This window comes from Cnephaeus nilssonii, assembly GCF_951640355.1.
Source record: "Cnephaeus nilssonii genome assembly, chromosome: 4".
In the NCBI taxonomy this organism is placed as follows: domain Eukaryota; kingdom Metazoa; phylum Chordata; class Mammalia; order Chiroptera; family Vespertilionidae; genus Cnephaeus; species Cnephaeus nilssonii.
The window spans coordinates 54,955,940-54,977,339 of record NC_137075.1 but is presented as its reverse complement, the minus strand read 5'-3'; the positions used below and the strand labels follow the sequence as shown (position 1 = coordinate 54,977,339).

Sequence of the window (21,400 nt, the reverse complement as noted above, 5' to 3'; positions counted from 1 at the left end):
TCTCCATCCTCACCCTTACATGAGACTGCCTTCTCCTGATGGCCAATGGCTCCTCTTTCTCAGGTGGTTTTACTTCTGCATGTGCTCTCTATATTATTCCCTGGATTTATTCGTAGTGTACTTCTCTTTATTTTACTTGCTTGATTTGAGAGAGAGAAACATCAAGTTATTGTTCCACTTATTGATGCATTCATTGGTTGATTCTTGCATGTGTCCTGACTGGGTATCAAACCTGCAACCTTGGCATATTGAGATGCTCTAACCTAGCTACCTTCTCTTTTTACTTGTGTTTTCCTTGGGCTGCTTTATCAACAGAGATATTGTGTGTATGTGTGTGTAATTGTGTTAAAATAGATATAACATTAAATATACAATTTTAACTATTATTACATTCCTTTGTGCCTTGCTGCATTGTTTTAAGAATTAAATGAGCGCCTTCTATGACATAAGGTATATGCAACTATATACAAACTGCCTGCAGGAAGTTGCAGCAGATGATAAACTACAGGAACAGTGATGGTGGTGAGAGGAGTAGGATAAATGAACTGGCTAAAGAAGAAGAAGAAGGGAATGGTTCTATAGTGTTAAGATCCTGCCAAAAACCACTGGAACCTACACAGCCATTCCATGAATGTCCTGATCATTAATTCCAGAAGGCATTACTGTTTCTTAGCCCCAATACTATCAATAATATCTAGTGAGGTACTTGGATCAACTGAAAGATAAACTGCTACATTTTTTGTAAGCCTCCAGTAAAACATGGGAATATGTAATATAGTTCAGAGCTATCAAAAACATTTAAAGTTAAAATGCTACAGGGCCAGTAGGATTGAGATCTTCATCATCTTTTGCATGAACTATTGAAAATTTTCCTAACTGATTACCTTACTAGTCAAACCCTTCCATTCTCTTCTCTGTTTTTCCAGACAAACATTCTCTACATTAAACTCAGCCCTGAACGTGGATTCCCTATGGCATAAGGTGGAAATGTAACTCCCTTCAGGGAATCGCCACCCTTTCCTAGCTTTTTAGTTAAAACACCTCCCCTAACCATCCTCCCAACCACGGTATACACAAGTACCCCGCAACTTACCATTCCTTTGTGCCTTGCTGCATTGTTTTAAGAATTAAATGAGCTATGTGAAATACTTAGCAAAGCACTTTGCATGTAAAAGTACTCAAGTAATGGCCCAGCCAGCATGGCTCAGTCGGTTGAGCATCAACCTATGAACCAGGAGGTCGCGGTTCAATTACTGGTCAGGGCATATGTCCAGGTTGTGGGCTCAATCCCTGGTGTGGGGTGTGTAGGAGGCAACTGATCAATGATTCTCTCTTATCACTGATGTTTCAATCTCTCTCTCCCTCTCCCTCCCTCTCTGAAGTAAATATAAATAAATAAATAAATAAATAAATAAATAAATAAATAACTCAAGTAATGGCAGCTAATGACAATTTTGATGATGATAAAAGGATGAGAAGATAATATATCTTACCGATTATTTCATTTGAAGTAATCCAATGCTTAAAAAGGCATTTTTTTGAATGTGGTATATGATTGTTCAATCACCAGTTATTTAGTGAATATCTTTATGATTCCTTCTATTCAGAAAACGAGGGTAAAAAAAAGTATGAAATGTTTAACCAGGCTTCACACTTATTTGTTTTTATGATTGTTTTTGCATTTATGTATTTAGTTACTTTGTTTAAGAGGCAGGGCTTGCACATATAAACCACTAGGAGAAAAGAATAAAAGAAGAGCCCTGGCTGGGTGGCTCAGTTGGTTGGAGCATCATCCCATATACTAAAAGGTTGCAGTCTGGTTCCTGGTCAGGGAGTGTATGGGAGGCAACCTATCAGTGTTTCTCTCACATCAATGCTTTCTTTTCTCTCTGTGTGTCTCTCTCAAAATCAGTTAGCCAAAACTTATCTTCAGGTGAGGATTAAAACATAAAACAAATAAGAATAAAAAAAGAGATCTAAATCCATGGGCCAGAGTAAAAGTACTGCTGCCAAGTCCTAGTTGTATTACTTCCCTATCGTTGTATAAAAAGTTACGATAAGTATAGCAGCTTAAAACAACACCTGTTTATTATCTCATAGCTTTGTAAGTTAGAAATCCAGGCTAGCTCAATTAAGTTCTTACAGATCAAAATCAAGGTGTCAGCCAACTGGGCTCTTAACTGGAGGCTCAGGGGAAGAATCTACTTGAAGCTCATGCAGAATTTAGCCTAGTACTTGTAGGTCTGAGGTCTTTGCTGGCTGTTGGCCAGCTGTCACTCTGATCCTTGTACATGGCCTCCTCCATCCTCAAAGCTAGCAATGGCACTTTTAATTCTTCTTATGCTTTAACTCTTTCTGACTTTCTTCTATCAGTTGGAGAAAACTCTGCTTTTAAAGAGCTCACCTATTTAGGCCTAGCCCACCTGAATAATGTCCAATATGATCAACTGTTTAGAAACCTTAATTATATCTGCAATGTCTTTTTTTTTTTTTTTGCCATGAAGCAATATAATCGTGCTATTCCATTATATGCACAGGGGAAGGAATCACATAAGGATGAGGATTATTAGGGGTTTTTTAGAATCTGCTTATCACATCAGTACTCAGGTAGGATAGTTTCTGGGTAAGTGAGTCTATGGAACAGAAGAGTGAAGAGATGTGTGCGAGAAGCCTTTTGGGTCATTGGAAAGAAACATGATATGAAATTTCACACGTGGCCAGGGGAGCCAGGACTGTAGTGAGGGGACCAAGAGTTGGTGCTTTCAAAGCAGCACCCTGACATTCCTGCAGAAGCGTTGGTTGTCCATTATTTCTCTAAAGAAAACCACTCCCATGTCCCTGGGACTAAGTGAAATTAAAATATTTTCATCCTTCCATCTTCACCATGTCCCCCCAACCTCCCGCAAATAAAGTTAATTTATATGACTTCAATCCTCATCCAGCACCTTATTCAGGAGACTGCACCCCAATTTTTTCTTTTCCAATTCTCTCCCTTTTTTCCAGGCAAAATGCCAGGTCAACTCAGCAAAATATTTAAATTAATTGACACCAGAGTGAATAAACAATGAAGTCAAATCTCTCCTAAGGTACATAAAGTTCAACTAAGAGCATGAAGAAAGAAAAGATCTGTGTTTGAAATATTTTAAAATTTAAATATGAGCATGCCTGGTATCAAAAATTCAAACAACAAAGTGAATTATATTTTCAATACTTTTTCATGTTTTGTATGTAATAGGTATTTATAAAGTTTTTATATGATTTTAATGTTTTGTATATAAGTAATTATAAACTTAATTAAATATATACTTTATATCACAATACAGAAACACCTTTCATTATACATGCACCTCTTAAATTGGTTACAAATTGTATTAAGTTTTAGAGTAAGGTTAAAAATTAAAATTTAGTCATAGTTGGTTCTACGGTATTAGCATGTTTAAGAAGAAGGATTATTTAATAAGTAAATGCCTCATCCAGAAAATTATGCTTTAAAATCAATGCATTATTTGTATTCCTTCTATATCTCAACAACTTTAAACCTCTATGTGTTTTGATTCTTATTTTTTCTCCCCCCCGCCAACCCTATATGCTGTCTTTCTGGAGGTCAATAGTCAGAGTTAGACGTGAGGGTGGGGTGGCCCAGCTGATAAATCCCAGTGTCTCTGTGATTGTGCTGGAGGCAGTGGCAGTGCTGGGGTTAAGGTCAAAGTGGTCAGGGACTTTGTAAAATGTATTCTATATACCCTTAAGGAATAGAAGGTTGATATAAAGCCAATCCTGAGTTTGTTATCATATTAGGATCTTTTTATAGAACAAAATGAGCCACATCCTTGACAATCTATATAACAGCTGACTTTATTGTATTCATATATATTTAGGAATGATGGTATGTGCTTTTATGCCTAATTTAATATTTTCAGATTTATTCCTTCCCCCCATTATTTTCTACTTAGTTAAGTTTGATACCTCTAGGACCCCCTGCCCCTGGGGAGAACTCCCATCAGTGATACATTTTCTGGAGTAAGATGCAGTAACTGTGAAATGGCTTTATTAGAAAGAGGGCATCAGGTCGATCTCCATACACTTATGTGAGCAAGACAATGAACTTCATGTGTAACTGAAGATAAATGATAAATCTTACAAAGGACCCAGTGGTCAAATTCCTTGATAAGTAGAATTTGATTATAGCTGTCTATCAGCTGATTGGTTGAAATCTGATTTTTCAAACTTGACTACTAAATTTGGTAGATGAGGCCATTTTTTTAGCCTATTCTGTTTTAGAGAGAACCGTTTTGAAATATAACTGTCCTCTTAATCATTGCCCAATATTGTGGTGAATTCAGTTAGGAAATGTCGGCCTCATGTAGAAAAAGACCTAACTCTTTAATGTATCCACTCACATGTTCTTGCTGTTATTTTATGTAAGTGCAATTTACATTTATTCATTCCTATCACATATTAGAAATTGTTTATATATTTCTTTACACAATCCTATAATAAGTAGAATACTTAATTGGAAATGTTTTATTTTTTTGTGAAACAAATGGTTTAAAATTTATTGGTTTACAATATATGTGATTTTAGGGAGCGAGGAAGATTTTACATTCCTGTAGCAATGCAATTTCTATAATGTTCTACTGAGGAGAAGCAACTGGGGTACAGTAAGTTAATTACTGTCTCAAATTTATTTATGTATAATTTTTACGTTAAAAAAGTTATAAAATGTTTTCTGTACAATGTGATAAAATATTAATCCACTTGGGATTTTTTTAAAATTTTGGTTTGTCTTATGTATTCACATGGCACTGCTTTCTTTCTTTTTTTGAATTGTTTTTATTGATTTCAGAGAGGAATGGAGAGGGAGAGAGAGATAGAAACATCAATGATGAGAGAGAATCATTGATAGGCTGCCTCCTGCATGGCCCCTATTGGGGATCGAGCCCACAATCTGGGCATGTGCCCTGGCCAGGAATTGAACAGTGACCTCCTGGTTCATAGGTCGACACTCAATTGCTGAACCATGCCCGGCTAGCCTGGGAATTGTTTTTGAATCTTAATTTACTCCAGATCATTTGTAGATGAATTCGTCAAGTGGCTATGATTTTTTAAACCATTTCTGTACCTTTGGGGATATTAGCAATTGCTTTTTCTACATTAGTGACCTCGTTGTTAAGTTGTGAGATGGAATTTGTCTAGGTAGGGCTTTTAAATATGTAATTGAAAACTATTCATTAATTGATAGTAGGATGTGATAATGTTATTGATTGTGAAAAAAATGTTTAGGTAGAAGTTTAGTGATCATTTGCCCTCTTTAAAAACAATACAAAATACTGTAGGTGCCCTATGAATATTGACAATCCCGATGCATTTACAGTACAGCTATATTTTAGCAACATACTGGTTTTCAACAGCTTCTGAATCTTCCTCCTTTCCTTTCCTTTTTATGAACAAAAACTGGTGAAGGTTTTGTTCTGGTCTCTTGATGCAGCTCACTCCAAACTCTCTTGGAGATGGCATTCTTTCCTAGGGATGTAATCCTCACCCATCTGCCAACAATGCTTAAGCCTTTGCCCCTGATCTCTATCTAGAACTCTGCATATTAACATTGCATGTCTGTTTGGGTGTCTTCAAACTTGGCCTTTACAACAGTAGGAACATCTCTTTCCTTCTTTTTCAGGGCCCTTTAGGTAGCTAGCAAGCTGCAGAAGCCAAACGAAGTTGGTTTTATCAGAAAGAGGTATTTGTATCAGAAAGGACTCTGTTGCAGAGATCTCAGAGGGGCAGGAGTCTTTAGGGAAGAATTAAAAAGAGAACTAGAAGTTGAAAATCTCTCTCTCTCTCTCTCTCTCTCTCTCTCTCTCTCTCTCTCTCTCTCTGTCCCTCCCTTCTTCCTGCCTCTCTCCTTCCTCTCTTCCTTTTTCTCCTTTTCTGCATCCTTCCCTCTCTCTCCCTCCCCATCTCTGCCCGTGATTCTGCATTTTCTTATTCTTTTCTCTCTGCTCCTCAGTCCGCAGGTCAAGAAATGGCTACTCTTCGCCAGGCTAACATGTCACATTCAGAGACTGACTTACTGTTTCCAATTCCAAATTCTTGGGGCCTCAGAACCCACCTGGCAGCAGACCTGAGAGCTGGAACTGGCAGGGGCATGTGAATTCTGCTTTTCCCTGTGTGGGCCCCCCTTGGGCTCTAGGGGGCAAGTTTATAAAGGGTGCCGTTTGGTGGTAACATCTGTCACACCAAGACCTTGGTAGGCTCTGATGCTTTCTTAGCTGCCTCCCTGCTCTAGTACAGGTAAAGGGTACAATTTAATTTATTCTCATTCTGTGAACATGGATTAAGCCCTACTTTATATCAAGCTTATAGACTACATATTTATCAAAAAGAATTTAGCACCCTGACCAGTTTGGCTCAGTGGATAGAGTGTCGGCCTGCGGACTGAATGGTCCCGGGTTCGATTCCAGTCAAGGGCATGTACCTTGGTTGCGGGCACATCCCCAGTGGGGGGTGTGCAGGAGGCAGCTGATCGATGTTTCCAACTCTCTATCCCTCTCCCTTCCCTCTTTGTAAAAATCAATAAAATATATTTAAAAAAAAGAATTTAGCATCTAGTAGGGAGGCAGCTCTGAATTTAAGCAAGCAAATAAAAATATACCAATTACACGTGTTAAGTTATTCAAAGTAAAGAAACTGAGGAAGAAAACAATGCAAGATTGGAGAAGGATTTATTTTAAAAAGGTGAAAAAGGTGAAGGGGTTAAGAAAACAAAACAAAACTCATAGACACAGACAACAGTATGGTGATTACCAGAGGGAAATGGGAGGGGAGGTAGAAGAGGGTACACCGGAAATAAATGGTGATGAAGGAGACTTGACTTGGACTGGTGAACACACCATACAATATACAGATGAGGTATTCTAGAATTGTACACCAGAAACCTGTATAGCAGTGATGGGCAACCTTTTGAGCTTGGTGTGTCAAACTTCGCCAAAAAACTGAGCATAACTCGGGTAGTGTGTCACTTTGAGGAAAAAACATTATTTCGCAAATGTTTCATCCTCAGGAGAAGCAAATGTTTCATCCTCGGCATGCGGCCACCTCAGCGGCCGCGTGTCATCAGAAATGGCTACGCGTGTCAGTGCTGACACGCGTGTCATAGGTTCGCCATCACTGCTATATATTTTTATTAACAAATATCACCCCAATAAGTTTAATTTTAAAAAAAAGAATGAGATGGAGTTAGCAGTAGAGGATATATTTTCAGGGAACTTTTAAAGAAAAAAGATGTAGCTTGTGAGCAAGGAGAGAATGACATGGGAGGAAGTAGAGGCAAGAATATGATTTGTAGGTCAAGGATTTTGGATTTAATCCCAAGTATAGCCACAGTACAGACTCATTAGCCAGGGTGCTGATGTCATATAATCCATTAAGAAGTATTTATCTAGCCTTTAATTTATGGCAAACTTCAGTCTGGTTCACTGAGGAGAATTAAAAAATAAGTCAAATATATAATCCTACCCAGATTTTTATTGAGGAGGTTAGAGTCTCAGGTAGGAGGCGGGGGTGTGGGGGGCACACTGGGCCTGGGTATCAGACGTCTCAAAGCCACAGAGCCAAAGAGGTTTGTTAAACTGCTCACGGGGGCTGAGTAAGAACCTGCCCTGTGTCAGAGGGCTGCTGTATAGCACAGCACTCATTGTGTGTCAAACCTCAGGAACCTTTTAAAATATCTGCTCAATTTCATCCTCATAGTAACCCTATGAGGTAAGAATTCTTATCCCCACTGCCCAGATGAGGAAAGTGAGGCACAGAAGTATAAACTGGTTGGCCTGAGGACAGGTAAGGGTAAAACCAGGATTGGAGTGCACGGCGGGCTGGTGCCGAGTCTGCTCTTACCCACACACAGTGATGTCTTGGCTGTCAGCCTTGACAGGTGGGCAGGGCATCTGCTTGGTACAGGCTGGCAAAGGGGGTCGTAGAGAAAGTGCTGGTTAAAAATTGAGATTACGTATTCTCTGGGCTGTGTTGAGTTGGTGATAAAAGCAGGGTATACCGGGGGAACTATCGTCCATAGGGGCCTGCAACCAGGATCTTGGCTGCTTATTATGTTTCTGTGTCTGACTTTGGAGGGACAGGCGACGTTGCCTCAATGAAAGCTGCTTTGGATGCTTGCGAGTGCCCTCCTTCCTTCACTTCCTATTAGGATGCGATGGTTCTAAACTCCCTTTTCTTCTGAATTTATAACATCCTCTAATGTACTATTATATAGTTTAGGACAAAACAGATTATATCAAAACACATATTAATAAAATAATAGAAAATGCAAGATATTTACTGGAATACATGTCATACAATGAAGAGTTTACTTGGGATAGATTTTGTGGTATTTCTTTTTTTGTACAACATTTACTTTGAGGGTGGAAATGCAATTGTCACTTTCAATAATATTTAACTCAAATATGTCTCTACATCTTTGCTTACCATGTTCCGATCGATCCAAATGGAGAGTGTGAGTTAACTCATCATCTTGACATAGCACAGTACAAAAGGGAAAATAAAAAGATCTAATTATCATTCATGCACTTTGGAAAGCAAAGGGCCTCCTTAAATTAGAAATTGAACCAAGTAGTTTTGTTACCCTTCAGGTTTTGTTATTTCTGTAATATCAGGAACAGGGGCTCTTCTGTCTCTTTGGACTAGAGTTGCACAGGCACTCCTTGGACCTCCTTGGGGTCATGCCCTCCCTCCTAGGTTACTGTTTTTACTATTTACTCTCTATTTAACTGTATCTCTGAAGCTGTGTAATTCCATAGTTTTAGGGATATATTTAATGGAACATTCTGCATCAGAAATGATTTATTATGGTATATAGTATTAATCAGGGTCTAATCAGGAAAGAGGAATGATGCAGTATTTTGAACAGAGAAAATTTAACATAAAGAATTATTAACAGTCACAAAGAATATCAGGGACTGGTTCATAAGAACTAAAGGTATAGGAATAACAGATTAAGGAGCAGCCACTATCCCTAGAGCTGAGGTAAGCTGCCCGAGGCACAGGTTCCCCCAGCACTAAGATCCTGACCTTCTAGGAGAGCACATAGCTGTGGTCAGGATGTAAAGAAGCCGCTGTGACGTGGGGTGGTATGGTGTTGCCGGAAATGTCTCCCTGGAGGCACTCTGTGACAAAACCATCCCGAGTGTCCCCGAGGAAGCTGCTGTCTGCTGGGTGCTGCTGTCTGCCGTGCCCTACAGGAGGCAGGTGCTGCGAAGCCCCCCACACTGCTGCAGTAGAGCATGGAAACAAGAAGAAATAGTCCTTTCTTCTACAGGCCTTTCCAGCACCCTTTATCCACACAGGTTAACATTGCAACAGCTGGTAAAAGAAAAATATTTAAAGAGGCCATATCTATTTTCCAGAGCAGGCAATAAAGGGTGGATTTGGAACTAAAAGACAATAAATTAATAAATTAATAAACCAATAACTGGCACACATGGGACTCTCTGCCTATTTGCTGTCAGGGTTTGGCCAAGGGCTTTCAAGCTGTTGGCCTGAAATTATTAGAAAATCAACTTATTTTTAATATGTAACTTATATATTTGTCTGATAAATAACTTTTAAATAAATTGACTCACTCTAAGCACTCCTTAGTCACATTTGTGTCACAACCAGTAATTTGAAACAAAATAATCTAATTATTTTTCTAGTATTGTACAATGAATCATGATGAAAACTATGGTTCACAAAGCCATTGGAATAAATTAGTTTGTAGTGAAAATAGCTTTTGTCTTACTTTAAATATAGCAAATCCGTTTTCAGGTGCTTTCAAACTACCATTAGCTTTTTTTAAATCCTCACATGAAGATATGTTTTTATTGATTTTTTTAGAGAGAGTGAGAAAAACATCGATCAACTGCCTCCCCTACTTGCCCCGATGGGGATCAAACCAATAACCTAAGTATATGCCCTAACTGGAACCTGCAACCTTTATTTATTTATTTATTTATTTATTTTGGTGTATGGAATGATGCTTCAACCGATTGAGCCACTGGGCCAGGGCTGAACTACCATTAAATTTTAAGTAAGGTCCGGGGGGAGCGGGATTGATCATTCTTATTTGCTGTATGTTGCCAGCATCTGGCAGTGAGTGAGTGGCACATAGTAGATGCTCAGCTGGTTATGTATAAATGAAAATGTATTACTACTGCCCAAGTTTGTAGGCAAAATACCTATTTTTGCCACTAAAAATATAAGAAATACAAGAAATAGTTGTGTTTATGTAATAATTATGTATAGAATAATATATAAGATTATAGAAAATTATATAAGGCACATTTCCTATCTATTACAGTATAATAAATTATTTCCCAAGAATTCTTAAAATCTTTTTAAAAATATGATAGTTTGAAAAACCACAGAAAACCTGTGAGAAGAAAATATCCATGGTGATACCATTATTCAAAGGGTTATTTCTCATAAAGACAGTGAATTTTACCAGATGTTGCAGTTACAAGTTCATTTTCAGGGAATAGTAATAACTATTATCTTTAGTTGGTAAAACTCTTCTTATTGTCATCCTTGAGAGAGGATTTTCTTGATGTTGCTGCCAAATTCATCTGTTGAAGACATATCAATCTTGATGGAAAAGGAAACCTTAGAGAAAGAGCATGCTGATTATGTTTTATGTTAAAGATGGTAATTTATGACTGTAGGAAAGTTAAAATGAAACAAATACAATTGCTAAGAGACTAGGGACTACATTTTTGCCCAATATTTTAGCATAATAATTGTTACTGATTTAGAATCCAGAGCACCAGTAATAGTAGTTTAGTTGCTGTAAAGGAAGATACAGAAGACAGGCGGAGAAATGAGGAGTGGGTAGTCATAATCTTCAAATCTATCTATCTGTCTAAAGATATAGTGGTATAGAATAATTGTTTCTATTGTCTGATGGCAATTACTTAAAGTTGATATTTTCTTAATACCATCAGTAAGAATGATCTGTTTTCTTCTTAGCAAATAGTACAACTACTTCTTTCTCATTGGTGGGAAAATAATAATATGAAATAAAATCTGAATGTACATTGTATGTCAAGTTAATTTTCTTTATTTTGTAGTTATATAGGTTGTATATTTAATAAGGTCTGAATAGTGCAACTGAACTCAACTGATATGAGACAATGATCATAATTAGTTCATATATATTGAGATTTCACTGAGCATATGGCACTGTATTTCATAAAAACACTCTATAAGTTGTTTTCTGATACTGTTGCTCTGTTTTATATTTGTTCCTTTTAACTTTAAATTGAACTTGCCAACACCTTGAAATTCTGAAACTGCAAGAATGGCAGAGAAAAGGGCGAAGGATTTTTTTCCTCTTCTAATAACATAAGAAATAAAGGTCAAATGTTATAACAGCTACAATACCAACAATACCAACAACAACACCCTAGAGTGGCCTGCATTCCTGAAGCTGTTAGAACACTTGGGTGAGGGAGGTAGTAATAAAGCATGTGAGTTCTTACTTGCCCTATTCACTTGAACTATATCACCAACACAAATCTTTTAAGCTTAGGAACCCAAGCAAAGCACTGTGGGCTCTCTGTTGTTTGTGAGTTAGTACACTAAGAAACGGCCCTAAAATATTCTATCGTTTTTTGTTATTGATCACTTACTTATTCTATAATAAGTAAGAGATTTTACTGTTAAAGATTATTGAATGCCATGTTGATTTCAGTGGATGAAAAAGCACAAAGAGGAAGCTTTTCAAATCCATAATTTCAGCCTTTGTAAGACCATTATTTGAATAATTTAGAGAAAGCTAAAGAATTGTGATTTTTCTGTTCAAAGTGTTGTTGTTTTTATTTTCATTCTTTTGGGACATATATTTTTCATACATTTTTATCTCTAATCTTGTTTTCCAGGCACTTTGGAAAGACATGAAACAGGAGAAAGAGCAAGAATTATTCTTAATTGTGATGATTCACAGTTTCTAAAGCCTGAGTCAGTACTTTCAGTTGCCTCAGAGACACATAAGCACAAAAGTGTAGAGCAGAGACCCTCCAGCTCCTACCAGTTTGGGCCAATACCTTGCCCTGGTCTGCAGGTGGAGTCTTCATGTAAGGTAAGTTCAAATCAAGCTGCTGCTTAACAGACATCATCAACCCTGACTAAGAACTAATATGCCTTATAAATATGTGGTGAGTAAATATCAGCACAAAAACAAGAACTCATATGATCTGCATCTACCAGAGTGATCTTCTGTTAATCAGGATATGATCTGCATCTACCAAGTGATCTTCTGTTAATCAGGATATCTTTTTGAATGATTATTTCTCTTGGTGTAGCATTCTTTTTTATAAAATAGGTTGTAGCTTATAAAAATTGAGCCAATTTTATATTAACTCTTGAACTCTAGATGAATGGTTTTCCATTGATAAGAGGAAAGAAACATACATTCTCTGCTCTAGGTTTTTTGTTGGTTTGTTTGTTTATTTGGTTGGTTGGTTTTTTTTAGTTGAGAGTATTTTAACTTTTTTATAATGCTAATTACAAAATGTATCATAAAAACTGGATCATTGTGGGGACAATTATTTAGATACACTCAGCATCACTAGGATCACCAGCTTTTTAGGTTTCCAATGTCTAGGGTCTGCAGAAGCAAATCTCATTCATTAAGTGCCCATTTTACTAGTTTAATGTCCAGAAGGTAAACTCGTTACTATTTCTTTCAGTTTCTTAAAGGACCTCAGAGCTACCCTTTAGATAGTGATAATAGTATATATAGATTTTATTTTCTTTATACAATTTTGTTTCTTTCTTGACTCCAGGAAGCAATAAAATGCCAGGGTCTTGTTTTCTTACTCTTAGGCTGATTCCCACTTTACTTTTTTAGTGCTTTACCTTAGATGATTACAGTTTCCAACCTTCACTGTCTACAGAGTAAGAGAGTTGAATTAGACAGGGCTATCCCCTCCTTGGTTCTATAGCCTATGCTTCTAATGTGCTTACTGTTAACTAGAGCTTTTTTCGTTTGTTCTTCTCCACTTATGAACTGCATCTCTTCATTTCATTCTCTTAGATTTGAGCCATTGAGATTTTTTTATCTTAATCCTATTTATAAATTTGATAAATGTGAAATTTCAAGAGTGCTTATAAATTCTCCATTTTCCTTATTATTAATATAGTAAAATGCTTGATAAGTTTTTACCAGAAAAAAATCCCTTTTGAAAAAGAAGATATAAAGAACCCTCATTTTAGAAGTGGGAAAAATGAGGTACAATAAGCCTGTGAAATTTAGAACTGTTTAAGAGTACTCTGTGTTTCAGGATTTTTTTAGTGTGAATTTTAGTAAAACACAAATGAAACATTTTAGAATGGTAAACTGTCTAAGTGGACACATAGCTTGTAAGAATTATCGAGTGAGCTCTTTGTGTTTGGCAATATTTGGAACTTATTAGCGTGGTCTATTCATATTTTCTTCTTGCATTTGAAGAGTGCACATAGATTTGGGGAAAGGTTTTAAATAGAACAACAACTACAATAAAACATTTTTAAAATGAGTCCAATTTGAAATGCTGGAGGAGTTGAATTTGTGCAGTTACCCAAAGAAAAGTCTTCGGGGAAGGAGAGGGCCAAGGTCTCAAAGGATTTAAAGAAACACAATATATTAGTGATGGGGAACTGATTTTTCTCAAATTCTGCTGAGGATAAAACAAGATAGAAACTGTTTAAATTGCAGTGGGAGGAAATTAGCTTCAAAGTAAGAAATAAACAATCTTACTAAAATCATCTATACAAGGCAGAAATCTTGATAGCTTCATTATATTTTAAAGAAAAACGGCCTGCTTTGTCTGTTGGCTTGTTGATTTTAAATTCTTTATCTGTATTGCTTCTCTGAAAAATGAGTAAGAGGAGAAACTGGATTATTTCAACTGCTACAATGTAAACTCATTGTACTGTCTGTCCTGGGCATGTTTGTTTAAAAAACTGATTTTCTAGAGAACAGGTCCCCAATGGCTCCCCCTATTGCTTATTTAGAGCTTCACTGTTTAATATGGTAGCTGTTAACCACGCATGGCTGTTGAGCACTTGAAATTTGCCTAGCACCACATGTTAAAATGAGAGTTGGATATACAGGATTCACCTACACAATAACACCCTTCCTAGTGATAGAATAGAGAAATATACAATACAAAGGTGAAGAAATATACAAGGCAATTTGCTTTTGGAACACATGTGAAGTGATACATGTTTTTGACAGAGGATACCCATTTCTCACAAGTATGTATTTTACATTTATATTTTAACTATCATGGAGTTAAATAAAAATTTTTTTAATAATACTTTTTTTTTTTTTACATCTGCTTAATGAAGAATGTCCCTCTTCTCACTTTGTGGTATGGGTTTAAATATTTTTTGGAACAAAGTTGCCTCAATGTTGAGGAACACTATGAAAAGCCTATCACAGCTTTGTTTCCAAACTAATTTAGGAGGCCTCAGCATCACTAGGAAGAGCAGGAAACGCACCATTCAGTGACTCCAGCTGTCCTCCTGCACACAGAAGCAACCTCGGATTTCCTCACAGGACTTCAAAGGCTGGCTTGTGTCTAAACATTCATTGGACGTAAATCAGAGGCACAAAAGGAGAATGCTCGTATTTCATGGTGCGTGGCCGGCTGAAGCCCTGCATTGTGCCGCACGTGCCGGTGGGAAGTGCCAGCAACAGAAGGGCACGGTTCTGACTCCTGTGACAAATGTAGTTAACACCAGATCCATATTAATGTTGTCAAGTTAGTTCCCTGGATGTATTTAAATAGATTTTAATTATTTTCATCGTCCAAAGGCCCCCAATATATAGCCGAATAGTTCTCCGAAGCAAGCTCACTTAATGTGGGAATGTAAAAACCTCTCATAAAAATGAAACTTTTATATTGGCCTTAGTCATTGACATAGGTTATTCATCAAGTCAGCAATTTGTGTGGCAAAGTGCCATTTGAATAGTGTATTGTTAGGATACTTATGGTCCACTTGACAAGGGCTCTTGCTGTAAATAGTGCAATTTGACTCCAGCTGTTAAAGAGTGGCTTTGACAGCAGCCAAATAGAATGGAGATGCCTTACTGCACTGCCGAAAATCAATATTGGGTTCTTGTTCCTAGTAACCTGTTCTTTTCTCTTCTGCGCATTTATAAACGACAATCAAGGGTTTAGAAGTGGAAGTTTAAATATTATTTTAAATATAATTGACTTTGAGTTTCAAATGAAGGCTTGTGATAAGATGGTACAAGTGCAGAGTTTTAGGATATTATTTCCACCCCCTGGTTCATGTTTAGTCACAATTACAGGCCAGTTGAATTTGGATTCTCCAGCTTCAGTAGAAAAGAATTAGCGTAAAGCATGGACTCAAAATCGTGTACCTATTCTATACTGCCAGCGTACGTGTTCTTTTTGATTCCTTTATTAATTTACCTTCTGCGACCCTCCCATCTTCTCTGTGTGTATTCCTTTTTGTAGAGATGGCGGGGTTCTTTGTGGCTGTGCCCATAGCAACACCCACAGATGTTGACTACCAGTAATGTCCTCGGTGTTGTCCAAGATTTCCCTAAAGCCGACTCTTGCTGGTTTTGAAGACCTTCCTAGCAGTTTTCATCAATGCAAGGTTGTTATGGTACATGACTGTCAGTAATAGATTTTGAATCTGTTAGTTATAATAACTACATGCAAGGGATCTTTTTTCATTGGGTTTCTCCACTGTGTTAGCTATTACATTTAAGAGAGTGCAGGAAGTGAAATTATATACTCAAGATGATTAAAAAAAATGTTTTAAGAGTTGCATTGAATAAAAAATATTCCAGGTATAAAATCCTTTTAGTTCACTGTTGATTTCCCAAGATTGCAGATATGATTTACTTAAATCATTTCTAGTTTTGACTGAATTTGATTTTAAATTTTATTGTTGTTTGCCTGAGATATCATAAATCTTCATCTAAGGTGTGCTGAGCAGGATTTGAAAGAGCTGTCATTTGTAACATGGAAAATGCTGGTAAAATGTGTACTTTCTCAAAAGCCTTTTCCAGTGAAAGCTGTTAAAGAGCCATCTTCCTATTAGTCGCCAACTCTGAATTTATTGAATTTGTAGCTGAGATTGCAACTGAAAATTCATAAAGCTGATAATAATAATTGTGTACAGAGACCTTTAAGGTTGATTCAAGGTCAGTGTTATTGTTTTTATAATTGCTGATAGGCAGTTGTGGACTTCTACCAGACAAAGGATTTGTTCTGCTTGGGTTTTAGCTGGTTTCAAAAAATGTTAGTTCTTCTGTTAACTCCAAAGTAAACCTTTTTAATAAATGAATGCTTATGTCATTATTTAGTATTAGATTTAAACTAGGTTTATCTCAGTTTCTCCCTCTAACCCTACAATATTCACTAATTCTTAAGAAACATGAGAATCTTAAGATTATAACCTTCTTTTGAATTAAACATTCTGATTATAGTCATCAATTGACTTGTGGGCTGGGGATTCTAGTGTAGAAATATGAATAAAAGGCATTATAATTTTGTAGTTAGTTTAACATAGGGACAATGTTGCATAATTTATCAACCATATCTTTAAACTTGCATTAATAATTTTTATGTAGATATTTTAAAACTATGAATTCTGTAATCATCTCAATCCTATATTATCTACCCATAACCATTTACAGACATTTTCCTCCCTCACTTCTTTTTTCCCTACTTTTTATTCTTCTCAGTTGTAAATTGTTTTTGCTTTTTAAAAACCTTTGATGGTTCCAAATTGGTTAAGAACCAGCTATTTGTAGGACAAAAAGATGAACTTATTCATCCTACTGAAATAAGTTCGTATCGGCTGGGATAGAAATTCACTTCAATGGCCTTCAATATTCCATTATTGAGCAACTTTGTGGTTCTGATTAAAAGGTGATGTTAAATGTTACCCCTTTACAGAGACTTGGCATTTCCTTGGTAACCAAGTTGTTGTCCTGCATCAGTAATATCTTGAGTTTATATCCTATTTTTGATGACTACCACAGTGGATGATATTGTCAGGTCTAAAAAAATGAATTTTGTAGAAATTCGGATGTTGAGTTACCTAAAAGGGTTAGTGGCTTATACCAGAAAAGAAAAGAAGGAAAATAAAATCTTTCTTCTTGAAAGCTGGTAATCTCACTTATTGACTGAGAATACCATCTGGACCCATTTAAAGGAACCCCAACAGGCACTCCTTCTGTTCCAATGACTTATGTTGAAGCTGGTCCTAAGAGAGCAGCAAATGCAAAAATGTAACAGGAAACTATTCTCCGGAATTAAAGAAGGCATTTATTCTAATGAAATATTTTCCCTATGCTGGTAAAAACAAAATGTATTAAGACTTCTGCTTTATTCATTGATACTAGGAGCATGAACTTACTGAAAAAGATATCCAACTAATATTCCCATCTATTTTTCTGAATTGCATTTACTAGTGACATCCTGGTGGCACAGCCAGTTCTCTGCATCCCCAAATGGCATTCATGACATTAAATACAATTAATGACTAAGTGACATTATTTGTAATTTTCTACATACTATTAAGCTTATGAAAATGGCTGCTTTAATCCTAAATTAAAATGTCCTGCATAAGCTTGTAGTCTAAGTATGCTCATTCATACCAGGTATAAAAAATGCTCATAAGAGGCTGTTAGGAGCAGCTGGGGCTTCTTATACCCACGTTAAACTCCAGGCACATCCACATAGCACTGATCATTTTAGTTGTTTTTCTGCTTGTTTTTTGTCTTTACATGTTGTCCAAAACCTGATGGTTTTTCAAAGGCCATTTGAAATGGAATACAGCCGTGCTCACCTTTAGTCTTTTCTTCCCAGCTCCCACTAGAGGTCTCTGCTCATTATACAAAACTTGGCCTCCATTTACTCTTAACATTTTGTTTTTCTTTTTGCTCCTTGAACTAAAATATTAATCTGGGTGCATAATAAGTAGTAATGGAGGGGTACAGGGTTTGCCAGAACCTTTATTTTTAGCCATAGCATGTTAGAATGCCAGGTGGTCAAGATACCTGTTCTCTCCTTTTCTTTCTTTCCTTAGATTTTGGAGCCCAGTCTTGACTGAATCGTATGTAAATTGGTTCCTGTCTCCGCTGTCTTAGCCCCAGTGTAGCTGAATCCACTGATGGATGGCCCCTGCAGCCAGGCTCCGACCTGCCCAATTTCTCTCACTGCTGGGTTCCCATGTTGTCCCATCTTCACCTCCCCACCTTATTTTCTTGAACATTCATTGCCAGCTAAGCTTGGATCTGATACACTACAAGTTAGTTTGGGTTATTTCTGTAGTCCCAGAACTTCAGAATTCCTTGTGTTTGATGTGATTAGTTGATGAGACTTAACTTTTGCTGGATCTCTGGTTTTTAGTTTCTCTGTCTGATTACCTGGCTTAGTATACTTCTTCCTTCCAGGTTGCCTCTCTAGGAACCAGAATCCTCAATCTCCATCCTCTCTGTATTCTGCCTGCACCCTTCGAGGTGGTGGTAGTGTAGTGTTATTTTGCTATATAACAAATTGTCACAAAGGTAGGTGTGAGTTTAGAACAATACACATTTATTCTATCGCCATTTCCCATGTTCTGGGAGTCTGGCATAGCCTGGCTGAGTTCTCTGTTCAGGGTCTCACATGGCTGATATCCAGGTGTGGGCTGGGCTGCTATGTCATCCAAGGTTGAGGGTCCTCTTCCAAGCTTATTCAGGTTAAGGGTGGAATTCAGTTCCTTGTGGTGGCAGGACTGGAGTCCTATTTATTGGTGGCTGTTGACTAGGGGTCACACACTCCTTGCCACATAGTCCCCTTTATCTTTAAACAAGCAGTGGAGAACTTCTTGTGTATAAAGTCCCCTCACACTTTGAATCTCTAATGTCTCCATCTGCCACCAGCTGTAAAGAACTCTCTGCTTTCAAAAACTCCACGTGATTAAGTCTGGATGACTCAATCTCTCTATTTTAAAGTCAACTGGTTTGGAAACTTAATTACATCAGCACAATCCCTTCAGCACAGTATCGAGTGCTTGGATGACTAATTGGAAGAAGATATATTTCACCAGGGTTGGGGAATCTTGGGGGCAACTTTATGATTCTGCCTACAGACGGGAACTGCTATTTGAGGACCATTGCTCTCTTCTGATTCTGGAACATTTAACCTCTGCCTCAATGCCCTGATTAGCTGTCATGAATCAAGACTCCTGTTTCTCCTTGGGACCTCTTCCCCCTGTCTGTTCCTTTGAGGAGTTGACCTGTGGTATAGCAGATCTGTCTCTCTTGACTCTCAGGCCAAACCCTGTTATGCAAAAAATCATAGTGTGGTATTCATCATGTGATTCTATGGCAGAGTATGAAGTGAATAATAGGAGTCCTGTCTCTGCCTACATGATTATCATGAGGTTTAAGAAAATAATTTTATAGTTGATAGGGCTCTCCAAATCTAAGAAGTTACCTGAATCCAGAACTTTCGCAAACTTTGTTATTGTATGATTGGCAGTCCAACATTTTTTATTATATTTTATTCAACTCTGCCATTTATAGTTAAAGTCAAGTTCATAGATAGTAAAAATCTGTTTGTCTTTAAGCCCTCTTAAGCATATTTTTCTTTATGCTTTAATATTCAATTATGCTAATGATCAGCTTAGCCAATCTTTAGAACATTCTTTGATCTTAGGCATGAAATTTCTGGTGTTATTCAGAATGTCTAGAATTAGTAATAATAGCAGAAAACTACCAGTGTTGAGGATATTTTATACAAATTTTTATGATAATTCCATTAATCATAAGTTATGCCATTGAAATATACATCTGACTTAAATGATCTACTCTTCTATCATACTCAAAAGAGCAGTAGAATCAGGTACAGAAGTTTCAATGGGTGTCCCAAGGAGAGAGTGCCCAGATAACACATAGCACCCCAGATGATGGTTTGGTTCACTAGTATTGAGGCCCAGTAAAGGGGCTACAGCTTTAAATTTTTGCCTTACACTAGTATTCTATGTTCATTGATTCTAGAACTAAGCTCTTGCATTCTAAAACATTATGTTATTATTCTTTATTAAAATTCAGTTTTATAATAGGAATTAATTATCAAAAATATAAGGATTAAACCTAAGGATTTGGGCCCTTATTTTATCTATCTGCAATAAATAAATAAATAAATAAATAAATAAATAAATAAATAAAGCATTGTAAGTGGTGCTTAATTCATAGGCAAATCATTAAGTACAATAGAATTAAGCAGTATAATCTACAAGATACTCAAGATACCTATAAATGATACAGCATATCCCATAAAGCTTTTGCCTGATGACTTCTTGATAAATCATTTAATATGGTTGTTTCTAATTCTCATTCTCAGGAGATGCTGAATTTCATTCAGAGAAAACATGCAACACCATATTATAATTAAAAGTTTCCTCACTTGAGAATTAAAGCAGGTATAGCCAGTAGTCAAAGATTGGTACCTGCAGAAAAATTTTAATTGATTTTCACTATTATCTGGTGACATTTTGTTTGTTTCCAAATTCTGGACACCTTAATGCATAATCAAAACCTGGAAAATTTCCCCTTTAATATTTCAAAATGTAAAATTCAAATGCTAACTATTATTATTACTGTGTGATTTTTATTTTATCTCCTAAACTGGAAAACGATTCTACTCTTTTCTTAGCAAGAATGCCTTCTAAGTTTTATATTTGATTTTGATACTATCTTGGGGGTAGGGTAAATGTCCTGTAAAGGTTACACACACTCTTCAGCCACATGACTTTCCAATCTGTTGAACTCACATCATAGTTTATGAATTTGGCTTTTCATCTTCCACTAGCATGACCTGGATGAGAAGAAAAGAGGCTTGGAAATGGACATCCAGTTATATTAACCTGTGTTATATTCATCCTTGGAATACAATTTAAAATTATGAAGCATACATGAAAAATATATTGAAAAATGTCAACTGTATATTTGGCACTATAACGCAGATATTTAATTCCCAGCTACCTGGCCTCATTAAAGAAACTCATATTCCCCCTGCTGCTGGTCTTCTGCCAGACTCTTTTACCTCTGATTCTTTACTGTGAAGTTTAAGCTTCAATGGCACTTCCCTATTAAGTGAGTAGCAGCCCACCTTCCATTCTCTTTCTTGGCATTCTTTTTATTTTACTTTTTTATCCTCCCCACCATCTTACTTGGAGGCAAGTGGACAAGGAAGAGCAAACCCTCAGTTCAAAGGGGTCAGTGATCTGCTTTACTAGTTTATCACAATGAAATCATCATCTAGCATATGTAGGACACAAGGCAGGCATTCAGAAATATTTGTTGAATAAACACATGGACTAAATACTACTAAAG

At 36.8% G+C, this 21,400-nt stretch overlaps 1 protein-coding gene across 2 annotated transcripts in view; it reads left to right on the top strand.

The window, feature by feature from the left end:
• The window catches only part of WDR72 (WD repeat domain 72), a 212,207-nt gene that overhangs the window by 64,771 nt on the left and 126,036 nt on the right, over window positions 1–21,400 (top strand). For both annotated transcript variants that reach the window (XM_079769751.1, XM_079769750.1), the window contains exon 14: window positions 11,925–12,124. In XM_079769751.1, coding sequence (XP_079625877.1) covers window positions 11,925–12,124 — 200 coding nt within the window. The remainder of the gene's footprint in view (window positions 1–11,924; window positions 12,125–21,400) is intronic.